Source organism: Echinops telfairi, unplaced genomic scaffold (assembly GCF_000313985.2).
Source record: "Echinops telfairi isolate 266 unplaced genomic scaffold, ASM31398v2 ScPeMD7_16;HRSCAF=60, whole genome shotgun sequence".
In the NCBI taxonomy this organism is placed as follows: Eukaryota; Metazoa; Chordata; class Mammalia; order Afrosoricida; family Tenrecidae; genus Echinops; species Echinops telfairi.
Genome location: NW_022103913.1, coordinates 10,815,258 through 10,832,308, shown reverse-complemented (window position 1 = coordinate 10,832,308; position 17,051 = coordinate 10,815,258). Strand labels below are relative to the sequence as shown.

Sequence of the window (17,051 nt, the reverse complement as noted above, 5' to 3'; positions counted from 1 at the left end):
TAAAAAAAAAGGGGGGGGGGGGGAGAACTAGCCCGAAAAGGCCAAATCATCTGCTGCAAAGGGGTTCCATACCTTCTAATAACCATCTTCACCTATAATAAGTTAAATATAAATTATACCAACATCTTCAACTCCATTACCAGAAAGAGCATTCTAGCACCTCCTCTTGTTTTTCTGTATAAACTTTCATTATAAGAGCAAGAAAACAGGATTCCTCAAATGTCATTAGTTACTTATTTGTTAATTCCAAATTACATTCATATTAATTTTAGAATTGGTAGCCCATACTGGATGAGAAATACTTTTACTACTTAAAGTGTATTTTATGTAGTTCCTTTTTAGTCCTTAGTCTTTTTGTCTAACAGCCTCTACTTACTTGTACTTAAGAGTCAGTATCTCCCCTCCCACATCATTGAGATTATTTAATATACTTTTAATAGTCAGTTTCTTTTGTTGGTCTACATTCCATTCTGAGGTCATTTAATCTCCTAGGTGATTTTTAAAAATTTGCATACAGTAAGGACCACTCTATACTGTAGAGTTCTAAGGGTTTTGACAAATACATAATGTTCTGTATTCAGCATTAAAATATAATAGAGTAATTTCACTGGCCTAAAAAATACCCTGTGCTTCAGCTTCCCAATTTATCTACCTTTCTCAAAACTTTGAAGGGATGGTTGGAAATGACACTCATCTGTTTATCATCTTAGTAGTTTTGCTCTTTCCCTGAATATTATACAAACTAGAACGACATATTATGGTATCTTTTAAGATTGGTTTCTTTCACTCAGCAATATCCATTTTATTTCCTTTCAGGTTTGTTTTTCTCCAGGTGCTAATCTTTACATAGGCTTTGGAGGAGGTCGTAGGGCAGCATCTACAGGTCTAAATTGGGGTGGGGAGGTTCGGTCCTTTTGGATTTCAGTGCTGTGAATGGCACAACTCACACAATAATGTAGCTTCACCTACAGCTTGGGAAGCATTTATGTGTCAAGGACAGTTGCTTGACAAATGTATGTGATGGCTGTGGCTTCCACTATGTTTCTTATTACCAACTTCTTACTGGCCTGTCTTTGGGCATGCAGCTGGCGCAGTTCAGGCATGGCTGCAGCCTTTTTTCAACAAGACTATTGTTATGCCTTTTCTTTGTCATCTTAGAATCAAGGACATGAGAGCTCATCTGTTTGTGTGATTTTAATACCTTAATTTCTTATTACTGAATTGTATTGCACTATACAGAGATGTACCACTACTTATCCATTCACCCACTAAAGAATACTTTTGTTACTGCCAGTTTGGGGATATTATGAATGCTATGAACATACACATGGCATGTTTTGTGTAGATAAAGTTTAACATTTTTTTAGGGTAAATACCTAAAAGAACACTGGCAAACTGTATTCCAAGTGGCTGTACCATTTTGAATTCCCACCAACAATAATTTCGTGCTGTTTCACATCCTCAACCACAATCGGTATTATGTGTCTTTGGGAATTTAGCCATTCTAAACAATGTGAAATGGTTTATCATTAGTGTCTTAGTTTGCAGACAAATTATGTGCATCTTTTCATGTACTTACTTGCTATTGGTAGATATTTTTGCTGAAATGTCTCTTCATACATTTTGTCTAATTTTTTTCAGTCTTTAAATTGTGAAAAAATAAATGACAATTTGACGATTCAGCATTTCCCACATACACAATTCAGTGACATCAACTATAGTTAAGCTGTATCTTTCCCATTTTAATTGATTTATTTCCTTATTTCATGAGTTCTTTATAGATAAGGATGTACATCCTTTATCAATGTTTTGCAGATTTCCCCTACTCTAATTGTCTTTTCATTATCATAACCACTTTCCAAAGATCAGAACATATTAAAGTTTTATATTTAATTGTTTATCTTTAATTTATGTGAAGTTTAAATGATTACTTTTCTTTTTAAGCTGCATGTTTCTTCCTTTCCTGGACCATTCTTCTGATGAAGCTAAATCCAAGGTCATGTGGACATTTTCTTAAATCTATTAGTTTTACATTTTACAGTTAGGTCTATGATGTATTTTTGAATTACTTTTTATGTCAGGTGTGTGCCAGTGTTTAGGTTCTTTTTATTTGATATATGGATACCCAATTATTCCATTTACTGAAAAGATTATCACTACTGTCTGAAATATGCACTATCTCGTGCATTTTTTAAAAATCACCTTAATGTTTGCATGGGCCCCTAAAGTATTTTCTTTCTTTCTTTCTTTTTTTTTTTTTTTGTATTTTCAAATAATTTTGTTGCAATAAGTTTTATATATGAAAGAGGTTCATAATGTTCATGGAAGCATAAACTTCAAAGATAAAAAAATCTGTCCACAATTTTTTTGAAGCTTCCTTGGAATCCAAGGGGGAAAATACTCTATAGTCTCTTTTTTTATTTTAATAATGTTCCTCCTATTCTCTGTACATCCAACAGTTTTATCTAAATTAAAACCCATCAATATTATGTCATTTTTATTGGAATATAGCTAAAATACTAGATAGTGGAAAGTGCCTGCTAATCAAAAGGCTGGTAATTCAAACCAACCAGGGGCTATGCAGGTAAAGCATTTTTGCAGTCTACTTCTGTACAGATTTATAGTCCAAAAAAAAAAAAAAAGAAAGAAAGAACGATTTACAGCCCTGGAAACTGGCAGTCCTAAGTCCAATAAGGTTAGGATGAGTTGGAATCAACTTGAAGGAAATGAATTTTGACTTTTTATACCTAAAGTAGTACCTATATGTTTGTATGTTCTTGGAAAGTCTTAAGAGGATTACTTATGTTTTTCAAATATAATCTATGAAAGTAGAAATTATAACAATAGTAAAAACAAATATATAAATTATCCCAAAGGCATAGAAGTTCAAAAATGACTTATCTACACATGAAACACCCCAAATTTTCAGAGGGTTTCAGTTAAGAGTTGCATATTCTCATTCTCTCACACATACACTCCAATAATTTTTAAAGATAATTTTAAATTGATACAGATAAATTCTAACTATAATAAGGCAATATTACTCATGAACCCTTTTCCCTGAAAAGATAAAAATAATATAAAAAACCTTTGAAAGCATAGAAAACACTATTAAGGTAATAAAGAATTACCAGAATAAAACAAGATAAATGCTAAGTGTAAGGAAAAACCTAAAACAGATGAAATACTGTGGCAGTTACTAATCTCCTATCAACTTGTGAAGGGGTAGAGTCTAGTCTGTCAATCAGGCCATAGACAATGAGGTCTCTGTGTGGGCATGGCCTTCTTCTGAGAATTCTGGGAAGTCCTATATTCCTCCCTGGAGGCGCGAGACTCTCTGCTTGGTCTCCCTGCTGACAAGCCACATGGAGCTACACTGATGCAGCCAGAGTCCTGGAGCTGAAGGAGACCCACACCAGCGCTGAGATGCTCCCACCACTTGATCCACAAGACTTTCCACCCAATGGTCTGTGATCTTCCTGCATTAGGTGTCATTGTATGGCTGTGTGAGTCTAATGAGGAATTTATGGACTCGTATCAACATATGGAGTAATACTGGACTTATGGACTTGATCTAGCCTGGGCCAGGATGTTTTCTTAATGTACAACTGCTTTTTGATATAAAGTTCTCTCTTACACACCTGAGTTTCCCTGGATATGTTTCTCTAATCAACCTTTGATGACTGGAGCAGCGTGTGGTTGCTTTAGCTAATTCTCTGCCTCAACTTATGAGATACATGACCAATGGGACGTCAACCTATGGATCCTATAGCTAAAAACTTGAGGTTCCTTCGCCACCCTGCTGGTGTGTACATCACTTGGGCTTGAGGCTGGTGGATTCTGCTGTCTTGCATTGCTTGCATTCGATATCCCACCTAGGACTGCTTCAATAGGCAATTGAGCTGCTGACTATTAATGACCCCCCATGCTGTTTGCAGCCCTTTGGGTGAACTCTGCCTACATTGCTCATGGAAGGACTCAGCTGTCTGCTTCCTTGACCTTGGACTGGGCAGCGCTTGTAAGTTGAAGAACTTCCAATAATACTAACTGTTCCACGGAAGTGAATTGAACTGAATGATCCTTCTGTATTCTGTGTGTTATAGGCCTTGGTGCAGTATGAATCAATCAATCTCTCTCTCTCTCTCTCCCCCCTGGTTTTGTTTCTGTACAGAATCCTGCCTAACCCAAATACTGAAATCACTTTTCTCTGCTGACACTTGCCGAGGTCTGAAATAAAGGGTCTAAAAGAAACGCACTGTAGTAGCAATTATGCAATACTGCTTGATGTGACTGAACATGGAATGATATGTTTATCTGTATTAACTCCCAGTAAAATGGTTTTGAAAAACATAAAATATAAAAAATAATTTTTTTAAAAAAAAAGAAAAGAAACAACTCTTTTAAACTGGAGTTCAAAGGATTAATTACATCCCTAGGCTAATACTAAATAAGATGTTAATATACTCTACCATCTCTATATTCTGGAAACTGTAAGAAAAGTTCTTATTGTGTAACTTAAATTTATATAAACTGATAAGAAATCCCAAAGTCAAAATTTAGTTGCAACTAATTCTTGAACTGGTAAGGGTTCTGAGTACCTTGAAAGCAAATGCTACAGTCTCTTTACTATACTGTTATGATAGGCTTCAAGCAAATTGGGAGAATACGAGAAGCTTAAAATGAAAAGTAACTGAAACTCTCCCAGCAAGACATTCCTGGTGACAAGACACATAAAGCTATGGTGCTGGCAGCCATAGCCTTGGAGCTGAAGGAGCCACGTGGAGACCCATGCCAGCGCTATGATGCTTCCACCACCACTGGATCCACAAGACTTTCCACCCACTAGCCTGTGATGTTCCTGCACTCTGTGTCATTGCATGTGTTGCATGAGTCTGAAGAAGAATTTACAGACTGGTATTGGACATATGGGCTAATATCAAACGTAAGGGCTTGATATGGACTCAGCTGGGATGTTTTCTTAATACAATTACTCTTTTATATAAAGTTCTTTGTTACAAACACACACACAAATGAAAAGTAACTGAACGGGCAAGAAAAAAGGCAAATGCAAAGCGAATAAACAAAATTACGATCATTAAAACAAGCTCAAAAAGTTAAAATATTATAATAGATTCAGATCTCAAAATTAATCTACTTATCGTATTTAAAAAAGGGGGGCAACTGATAGGAAAGATTTCTTTGAAACAAACCAAGTACCTAGAATTTCTACAAGTCATTAATCAGCAACTGAAATAAGAAAGTTTAAGAAATTTGTATATAACCAAGAAAAAAATTAAATAGAAAGATAGAAGAAAAAATACACTCAGAACTCAAAACAATGGAAAAGTACATATAAGTTTATATACAAAATTTAAACAAAGTTCCTGAGGGAAAAGATAAAAGAAAGGGATGAAGCGATATCCCTTGGGTATTTTTAGAACTGAGAAAAGGCACCAATTAAAAGGATGTTCAATACATTAAACATAACAGCGAATTTGCGGAATAAAATCTTTGAAATTTGAGAAGAATAAGTATTAACAAAGAACTGGGAAAAAATGGCTTCAAATTCACAATAACTAAATAAGCCATAAGGCAGTGAGATATCTTCAATGTGCTACAGAAAACAACTGCCAATATTAAGTTATCTATACATAAAAAAATATTTTAAGAATTAAAGGCAAAATAACGAAAGTTTCAAAGAAAAAGAGTCTTTCATTAATAACACAGAAAAAATTTTTAAATGCATTAATTTGGATAGATGTGATCCCACACATGTGAGAGGAAGAAAAAAAATACAGAAGCCTATACATGGCAAAAAGTAAAAGAACATTAATTGTTGCCTTGTTTTGTGGAAAACTAAGTAGATTTAAATTACAGGATAGCCACGAAGTAAATTAAAATGTTGTGTCCAGGTGAAGGAACTCTGGTAGCATAATGGTCATGCATTGGGCTGTGATCAGCAAAGGTCAAAAGTTTGAAAGCATAAGCCACACCTAGGGAAATAGGCCAGTTCCACTCTGATAGAGAGTTAGTCTTGGAAAATTACAGGGGCAGTTCTACCCTATCTAATATGGTCACTAAAAGTTGGAATTGACTAAATGGCAGTACTTTTATTTTGTTTTGTTTTGTTTTTTAATGATTTTATTGGGGGCTCGTACAACTCTTACCACAATCCATAAATACATCCATTGTGTCAAGCACAATTGTACATATGTTACTATCATCGATCTAAAAACATTTGTTTTACTTGACCCCTTGATATCAGGTCTTCAATGGCAGTAGTTAAAGGATTTTTTTGTTTGTTTGTTTGTTTGTTTGATTTGGTAAAGGTGGTAATTATTTCTAGCTTTTAAGAGGGTAGGAATGCTTTTGATAATTTCTAAGGAAAATATTAAATGGAAAGAATAAAAACTATCACAAGAAATAAGGGGTTGTTAAAGGAACTATTTTGGATAGAAGGAAGAATAGAAAAGGAATTAATAGGCAGTAAAAAGAACAAGCATTGATTCATTATAAACCTAAATATTCAGTAACTATAATGAACCCCCAAAAGCTAAATGGTACAGTTAAAAGACAAAAATTTTTCACAGTGAATTAAAATAAAATATACAACTATATATATTTTTAAAAGATATCTACTAGAACAATGAAAGCATAAGAATTGAAATGGTAGGCCTTGAAAAACTAAGGTTAGTGCACATCCAATTAAAATTAACAAAGTACTGGCAGAGATAAGGAGAATGAAATAAACTTGTTAATGTATGATACACATGGATTTTATAAAAACAAATTACATATCTATAAATATAGTTACTTGACAATAAACAAAAAGGATTGAAACTATACTGGCCATTTTCTCAAGTCTCAAATTCAATCAAGTCAAAATATATATTAATACCCAAAGTCAATAAAAAATTTTCCCATATGGAGATTTTAAAACGATACTTATCCAACTCAAATGTTAACATTGTTGAGGCATAAAAGAAACCCTTATCTACAGATTCAATAGAATTCCATTTAAAATTCAAATAATTTTTGATGGAGCTAGACAAACTAATTCTAAAATAAATATGAAAATACGAAAAGAAAAAAAAAAACTAAAAGAAAATACAAAAGGCTATAATATTTCTAGCCAAGAACTAAAATAATGTACTAGAATAGGACCCAGGAAAAGACTGTTCCATAAATGGATGCTTAATATATATTATTGATTTCATCATGCAGCAGTGAAACAAGAATAATTTAATGGTGCTGGAATAAACTGGCAAATAGAGGAAGAAAAATTGGGCTCTAATATTACAACACTTTGAAAAATGTTGATGCAAAGGCCTGAATTTCATAAAACTATAAAACTTTTAACATAAAACATCTTTACAATTAGGATGTAGAGAATTTCTTAAACAAGGCATGAAATCTCATAAATAAAAAGTAGCAGAATCAATTGTACTAAAAAGTTTACTTCATTCCCACATTCAGTGAAAATTCATAGGTGAGGAGAATAAATGGAGAACAAAATAGACAAAACTCACTGCCTTCAAGGGATAGTTTATCTAATGATAAATAAAAAGGGGAAAGATACAAGATGTAAAAAGAATTTCCCAATACATGTACTCAATAATAAATTCACTTAAAACACTAACTCCTACAAATCAATAAAGAATTGAAAGACTAGTAGAGAAATTAGTAGAAATTAAGCAAGTTGTATTTTTAAAAATCCATAAAAAATATTCAGAGAAATAATTAAAACAACAATGACATCTACCAAATTATGTAAAATAAAAAAGATTGGCAATACTATACACAACCAAATTGAAGCCATCAGAATTTTTGAATATTAGTTGATCAGAGTATAAAAATTTACACCTCAAGTCAAAACTTGAGAAAGCAGTTTTGACATTATCTAGAAATTTTGATATGCATCTCTTAGGATTCCTTTCTTGGAACATATTTTAGAAGATTTTTTCCACAAGAGCAACAATTTTAACACAACAGAGAGTGAATAGTAGCATTATTCATTGTTCATTCCACAAATTTGGAAAACCACCATACTTCCTTTAAGTTGTAACAATATAGTCATTTGCTGCAATAATTTCTTTTTATCAGTTTCAAACCAGTTGCTGAATAAGTGTAGACTCGAGGTGACCTCATGTGTATCAGAAGGAGTGTGCTCCAAAGGGTTTTCAATGGCTGATTTGGAGGAAGGAGACTGCCAAACTTGTCAACTTGTTATACTGTTGTGGCTTGAGTATTGATGGAATGCTCGAAGCTATGCCATTAGTATTTAAAGGAACAGCAAGATTCTCACAGGTGCATGTTTTTCAGTGGAGCACACAAACTCAGACAGACTAGACAATAGATCTACTAGATAAGAAATAGATCTACTTCTGAAGAAATTGGCCAGTAAAAATCCTATGGATAATATGAACATTGTTGATACTATCACTGAAGATGAGCCAGCCCTTCATGCTGGAGAAAATGAAAACACTGCTACGGAGTCGAGATTAAAATAGCAACCCTTTAGGACAGAGTAGAACTAACTGCTCCTGTGGGTTGTTTCTTTTCTTTTTTTTTTTGCCCCCCACCCCCTTGCGGGTTGTTTCCAAGACTCTTTATAGGCGTAGAAATCTCCATCTTTTTGCCACAGAGTGGCTGATGGTTTCAAACTGCTGCACAACTCGTAACCAGGGCTCCTCATGTTGCAAGACCCTCAAAATATAACCTGGAGAACTACTCCATCCTTAAAAATATGGATGGAGTAAGATTATCTGGATCTTCATTTGTGGACATGGCCTGACTTAAAATGAGAACAGCTACAAATATCCATCAAAATCAGAATGTGGAATGTACTAAGTAAGAATAGAAGGAAATAAGGAATAAATTAGGAAAAGTTGGAAGTTATTTAAAATAAAATGGAAAACATATAAACCTCACTAGGTTTAGTGAGGTGAAATGTACAGATTTTGGACATTTGGAATCAGACAATCATATGGTCTACAATGCAGAGAATGACAAATAGAAGAGGAATGACATAGCATTCCTCATCCAAAATAAAAAATTTCAGGAACTGGCTTGAAATATAACACTATTAATGATAAGATAATATCCATGTACATCCAAATAAGACCAATTAATATTATTATTAAAATTTATATACCAATCAATAATCCCAAAGATGAAAAATTAAAGATTTTACCAACTTCTATATTCTAAAACTAATCAAACATGGAAAAATGCACTTGTGGTTATTTGAAAATTGGAAACAGAGAAGGACCAACAGCTGAAAATACAAATAATGCAGATTGTATGATATAACACTGAAAAGCCAACAGCTTAATCATTGCAAATATCGGTTTCTAACAATATAAATTACAACTATAAATGAAGACGTTATGGGGTTAAATATAAAGGAATCAAATCAACTACATCTATGAAGAGACCATGGAGAAACTCAATAATCACCTGACAAAACAAGACCAAGTGCCAATTGAAAACACAGATAAGGTGAAAAATATGAAAATAAGTCAGTGAAAGCCGAAGTACAACAAGTGTATCTCACTGGATATAGAGACTATCTCAAGATCAGATCTGACATGATATCCATGAATATAGGAAGGCAGACATGAGGCAGTTATGAAAAATTCTTTGGAATAACCCTTGAGGGAATTTATCTGTTAGGCTTGAGAGCTCAAGAACTCAGGAAGAAAAAAAGAAAAGGAGGAAAACAGAGGGGAAGTAGAAAAGGGATGCAGGCAATGTCACAAAGCAGAATGTGTATGAATTGCTGAATGTAAAGCCAACTGTTATGTAAATTTTTACCCAAACCACAACCAATAAGCTTTAAAAAGGAAAAAGAATAGATGTGATAAACTGAGAACTAATGACGTTTAAGACCTGTTAAGTTGTGAGATGACATCAAGGACATCATACATGAAGAAGTCAAAATGTCATAATAAAAGAGAAAACCATGTCAGAGGGGACGCTGAAACTTGCTTTAATGTGAAAAAAGAAATAATGAAGAAAAGAACCAAACAGAAGATTTTAAAGGGTGGCTGGAGAAGAATTAAATGGAGAACAATTAAAATGAAATGTTCCCAAAAGAAACTTTCTGGCAGTTCTCTAACTGGAAAAACTGAAAAACACACTCAAACTTGAGTTGCAATGTTGGAGGACTATATGAGCCCAAACCAAAACAGGAAGCAGCAAAAGGAGATAAAAGCAATACACAGAATCTCTGTACCAAAAAGAACTGCTTAGTATTCAAACATTTCAGGAGGTAGGATATATATATACACCATATATACTCATGTATAAGCTGATGTTTTCAGCAGATTTTTTAATGTCGTTTTTGTCGTAAAATTAAGTGCCTCGGCTGATATTTGGAACAGCTTATACTCAAGTATACTCAACGTAATCAAGAACCAATAGTACTGAAGGAAGAAGTTCAAGTTACATCAAAGTCATGAGTGACCGACCAACACTCCTCTAGAAATTGGCAAACTATCAATGGAGATGTTTCAAGAAATGAATGCAATCCTTAAAGTGTTTACTCATTAATGTAAAGAGACTACCTCAATTTACAGACCATTTCAGGAACAGAATCGACACACTGAACAATAATAACTAAAGAACAAGCAGGTTGTGAAATGTCATGAGAGATATCATACATCAAAAACCAAAAGGTCATTCATTTATGGATGTCTTTCACAGATTCGCTAAACAATAAAATAAATGCTGCAGTAAAAGAGATTATCAAAAAAAATTTTCAACAGCAATCAGGGAAGACAAAGTATTATAATGATATGTCCAAGGACCTGGAATTAAAAAACCAACAGGGAAGCAGAAGCATGCTCAGTATTTTTCAAGCTGAAAGAACTGAAGGAAAAATTCAAGCACTGAGTTGCAATATTGAAAGATTCTATGGACAAAATAATGAATGATGTAGGCAATCTCAAAAGAAGATGAAGGGAATACACAGTCAATGTATCAAAAAAGAATTGGTTGACATTCAACCATTTTAAGAAGAGCATATGATCAAGAACCAATGGTACTGACGGGAGAAGTCAAACTGCTTGGAGTGTATTAGGAAAAAGCAAGGCTCCAGAAATTGATGAAAACCAACTGAGATGTTTCAACAAGTGGATACAACATTGAATGTACTCATTTGTCTATGCTAAGAAATTAGGAAGACCGCCAACTGACATCTAACATGAAGAGATCCAATTTGTACCCATTTCACAGAAAGGTTATCCAATAGAATTCTAAAACTATCAAATGTATCATTAATACCATAAGCAAATAATATTTTGGAGAAAAATTTAAAATGGTTATAGCTGGAAGCTGCCAAAAATTCAAGTTAGATTCAAAAGAGGACCTGGAAGGAGGAATATCAGTGCTAATGCCAGATAAATGTTGCTGAAAGCAGAAAATTCCAGAAGGATGTTTACCTATTATTTTCTGACAATGCAAAGATATTCAACCGTATGAATAACAACAAATTATTACTAACACTGCGAAGAGTGAGAATTCCGGAACAGTTAATTAGACACATAAAGAATCTATTCACAGACCAAGAAATAGTCATTTAAAAAACATTAGAGTGACTGCACAATTTAAAACCAGAAAAAGAATTGTGCTCTCTGCCAGCCTCATCAGTAAACTTGTGCATTACATTTTTAAATTAGCTTTATCAAAATAAAATGAAAAAAATCTAAAAGGAGGTACTGCAGGAGCGCAGACTCTGGAGGCTAGTTTTAAGAGGTTGATAAACTTTGCACAAACTGGGTTCCAGACTTGTCTGTCTGTGTTTACCTCTTGTGCGCACAGTTTCCTAGTGGGGTTAGCCTCTTCAGAGTAATAGCATTTCATGGCCATTACACATGTCCTCTGTATTTGATGTCCTCATACCTACATGAGCACCAAACACAAGCATACAGGTGAACATCTGTGCTTGTGCTCCTATCATGTGCTTGTGAGAGCATCCGTGCACGCGTGCATGGTTGCAAGCAGACATACCGCTTCTCATGTTGCCCTTTAGAATCAAGTTGTACAAAAAACCCCAATGTTGTAAAATAGGGGGTGGACAGATATTGTTGTTTTTGTAGATTTTTTGTCTTTTGATATTGAATAAATAGGTGACTGTAACTCTGTATTTTAAAAAAAATTGTGACTTTTAATGTTTTCATCATAGAATGTGATTTTTGAAGAAACTGCACCAAAAGTTGCTTTTCAAAAGTACAACGCTTTGTTGAAACTTAATGAATGGCAATTTTTTTCTTGGCTATTCAGATTAAATAAATGAATGAATGAATAAATAAATAAAATCAGAAAAGGTGTGCATCAGGATTGTGTATTTCTTTAAAATCATTTTATTTGGGGCTCATACAACTCCTATCATAATCCATCCATCCATCCATTGTGTCAAGCACATTTGTACATTTGATGCCCTCATCATTCTCAAGACATTTGCTTTCTACTTGAGCCCTTGGTATCAGCTCCTCATTTTTCAACTCCCTTGCTGCCCCTCCCCCATGAACCCTTGATAATTTATAAATTATTCTTATTTTCTCATGTCTTAGACTGTCCGAAGTCTCCCTTCACCCATTTTTCTATTGTCTGTCTAACACCCAGAGAGGGGGTAATATGTAGATCCTTGTAATCAGTTTCCCCTTTCTACTCCACCTTCCCTCCACTGTCACCACTGGTCCTGAAGGGTTCATCAGTCCTGCATTCTGTGTGTTTACAGTTCCTATCTTTACCACTGTACATTCTCTGATCTAGCCGGATTTGTAAGGTAGAATTGGGATCTTGATAGTGGGGGGAGGAAGCATTTAAGAACTAGAGGAAAGGTGTATGTTTCATCCTTGCTACTCTGTACCCTGAATGGCTCATCTCCTCCCCGTGACCCTTCTGTAAGGGGATGTCCAGTTGTCTACAGATGGGCTTTGGGTACCCACTCCACACTGCCCCTCATTCTCAATATGATTTTTTCCCCCTTTGATGCCTGTGTACAACTCATCACAATCCATACATCCATTCTGTCAAGCACATTTATACATTTGTTGCCGACATCCTTTTCATTCTTTGAGTTCTTCATTTCACCTCATTTTTTCAACCCCCTTTATCCAAGAACCCTTGATAACTTATAAATTGTTATTTTTTCATGTCTTACACTGACTGATGTCTCCCTTCACCCACTTTTCTATTGTCTGTCCCCCAGGGACAGGGTTATATGTAGATCCTTGTGATCGAGTTCCCCTTTCTCCCCCCACCTTTCCCTTACCCTCCTGGTATTGCTATTCTGATTATTGGTCCGGAGGGGTTTTTCTGTCCTGGATTCCCTGTGCAGTATTATGTTCTTTGACCATGCTTACTCAATCTACATGCTGAACAAATAATTTGACAAGCTGGACTACATTGGCACTGGAAGAAGACGTCAATGACTTGAAATCTGCAAATGATTTCAACTTCGCTGAAATAGAAGAGTATTTGACATACTGATTAATATCAAAGACGACACACAATCTTCATTTAGTATGGATTACACTTCAACATTAAAAAAAATCCTCACAACTGTACGATTAAGTAACATTATAAGCAAGTCAGACTGACCATTTAACTTGTATCAATGCCCGTGGAAGTAAGTCAAGAAATCAAATGATGACCTACCTATATGATTAAGCAAATCTGTTGCAAAAGACTTCTTTAAAGTGTTAAAAAGTAAATATATCACCTGTAAGTTTAATCTATGGAATTTTCAATCACTTCATATGTATGAATGAGAAAGACCAGAAAAAAATTTTGATGGCTTTCAATTACAGTGGTGGCAAGGAATACTGAATGTAATATGGACTACCTAAAAAACTATGCAAAAATTGGTTGAGGTTTAACCATTTAAGGAACAAATAATTTTAAAAATTATATATATATATATATATATATATTTTTTTTTTTTTTTAAAGTCCAGTGAACTGGTGAAAAACAAAGCTTCAGATATACTAACTGAAAAGTTACAATAAATAGTTGCATCACTGGAGGTCCTCACTTATCAATGCTAAGAATCTGAAGGAGCCATTAGGATTGAAGGACAACTCATTAACAGCCTCCTTTGCCATGAGACCAAAAGCAGATGGTGCCTGAGTACCATTACTAAGTATTTTGATCATGATCAAAAGGACAAGAATTCCAAATCTTCAAGAAATCCAGGCTTTCTGGAGCCCCCAAACAGTTGCCCTGAAGTAATTTTTAACACTTACTACAAAATTATCCCTTGAAAACTTTTAAAACCAAACACGTATTTAACTGAACCATTAAACAATGTTTACCTTAAACAGCCAAACTCAAAAACAAATCCCCTGCCATCAGGACAGTGATCAAACTAACAATATTCAAGTAACATCAGAAAAAAAGTTAAATGAAGGTTGTTTGCTTTTTTTGGTGCCATCAATCTGGTTCAGATTCACAAAGACTCTATGTACAACTGAACACAATATCTTCCAGTCTTGTGCCGTCCTCACAATTGTTCTGATGTTAGAGCCCATTGCAGTCAGCATGTCAATGAATTTTGTTAAGGGTTTTCCCTTTTCTGCTGCCTCTCTACTTTATGAAGCAAGGTGTCAATTTCAGGGACTGCTTTCTTCTCTGACATGTCTAAAGTATGCGACATCCTTGCTCTAAGGAGCATTCTTGATGTACTTTTTCCAAGACAGATTAGGTATACCGTGATACTTTCAATATTCTTCCCAGCACCCCAATTCAAGCATATCCATCCTTTTTTTGATTTCCTTTTTCAATATCGAACTTTCACCTAAAGTAGACAATTAGACATCCCTTACAAAAGGGTCAACAAGGAAGAGACAAGTCAGTCAAGGAGCAGTATAGCACTGATGAAAAATACAACTTTCCTCCAGTTCTTTAATGTTTCCTGCCCGCTCCCACTATCATGATCCCAATTCCACCTTACAAATCCGGCTAAACCGGAGCATGTAGGCTGGTACAGATAAGAGCTGGAAACACAGGGAATCCAGGACAAATAAACCCCTCAGGACCAATAATGAAAGTAGCAATACCTGGAGGGAAAGTGGAAGGTGAGGAGAAAAAGTGGGTACCGATCATAATGACCTACATATAATAACTTCCCAGGGGGATGGATAACAGGAGAAGGGAGTGGGTGAAGGGAGACATCGGGTGGTATAAGACATGATAAAAAAACAACAATTAGAAATTATCAAGGGCTCATGAGAGAGAGAGGCGAAGAAATGAGCTGATATTAAGGGCTGAAATAGAAAGAAAATGTTTTAAAATTGATGATGGCAACCTATATACAAATGTGCGTGACACAATAGATGTATGTATGGATCAAAATAAGAATTGTAAGAGGCCTCAATTAAATGATTAAAAAACTGCCAATAAAAAATTAGCAAGGGCTATTAACAGAGTAATCAGAGAATAAGCAGGAATAGTTCCAAAACATCACTCATAACAGAAGTAAAACTATAAGACTACTGACATGTTATTTTTAAATCATTCATAAGACATAAAAATGAATAAAGCAGTGGTTGAGAGTGTTGAGGAGAACTGGGTCTTCCCGTAAAACATTTATGGGATACTAATTAATTTTATCACTTTTATCATGGCACTAAAGACGTTACTCAACTGTTAAAATTCTTCGTTACAATGAAGCCTGAATTAAAAAATTACACATGTTCTAACCAATTCTTGGAGGCAAGAAAATATCTTTTTTGGGGGGGCAAGAAAATATCTTGATAATTTTGTACATTCTTCAACATTGTGAATATGCAAATATTAATAAATAATTTTGCTCAGACATCTAAATTATCATTTATTTTGTATTGGAAAGAAAACTATGGAAATTTAGCAATGGATTTCACAACAATGCAGTGCAATTTAACCTGTTAAAAATAATATATTCTTAAATGTATACTAGATATTATCTAGTGACATAAAAAATAAATTTTCACTTTCATATATTATAATGTGAATTTTGAAATGACCATAAAATTCAAGTACATGAGTCTGATACTCATGTAACATTAACCAAAAAAATTTGGTTGCCAAGTATTTCATTTATGAGGTGAAAAACAAAAATACAGGAAAAAATGAACACCAGCATCTAGTGATGATCCTAAAATATGAGTAAAGACTCATTTTAAAAGCTTATACCTTCAATAACCACTCTAAAATTAATTAGCATGGAGTTCAGATTTCATTCATAATTTAAAAGTTAGAGAAATGTTAATTTCATAAAGGAAAAAACTGAAGCAGTAAGAAAATAAAATACCCTTACTTAACATTCATATTCTCTATTACAAAAAATATTAGCATGTAATTCTAGGATGAATTACATATTAGTAATGGCAAGTTAAATAAAAGCCACAGGGCTGGATTGACAGGCTTAATGTACATAATTTATTACAAGATTCTGTACCTCGACATCCGGAACACTGGATAAAAAAGTTGATTAAATCCAGAAGTGCAATGTCTCTGTCTTGTTTATATGATTCAATCCAGTCATCCACCACGGACTGTGGGGAAAAAATATAAAAGTGTAAACTTAAAAAAAATTATATCACAATAAATAATTTTTTGAAAAAGCTTGTGACTTCTTTGTGTCTGAGTACTTGAACAACAAAACTACTTACCTGAAATTATTTCTTTTTGAAAGCCAATCAAAGTAGAGATTCCCTTACTTTGAAAGGCCAATAAAAATTATGGATTTGTGCACACTGTAGAGTACAATATACAACTACCTTTATCAATCCCAGGTTATGTGAATAAGCAACTAGGTCATTGATTATAAATATTTATTTTCAAATACCATGCATATAATTAAAAATACACTAAATTTATGATTAGTTATAAATTTTCTAAATAAGGTATCAGACAATCTATTCTACTAACAGTAAAAAGGGATGTACATCATATATAAGAAATGGAATATTTTTCAGGACTGTAATGTAATGATACCTCAATATTCAGAAATCAAATGTTTAATGGAGTACTAAGCACAGATTAAAAAAAAAGCAATGAATGCA

The 17,051-nt window shown here is 34.0% G+C and overlaps 1 protein-coding gene across 1 annotated transcript in view; it reads right to left on the bottom strand.

Annotated features, from left to right (window-relative positions):
• Positions 1 to 17,051, bottom strand: part of STAG1 (stromal antigen 1) — a 296,042-nt gene that overhangs the window by 194,599 nt on the left and 84,392 nt on the right. The window contains exon 5 of the mRNA XM_045287455.1: positions 16,445 to 16,541. Within this exon, the coding sequence (XP_045143390.1) occupies positions 16,445 to 16,541 (97 nt within the window). The remainder of the gene's footprint in view (positions 1 to 16,444; positions 16,542 to 17,051) is intronic.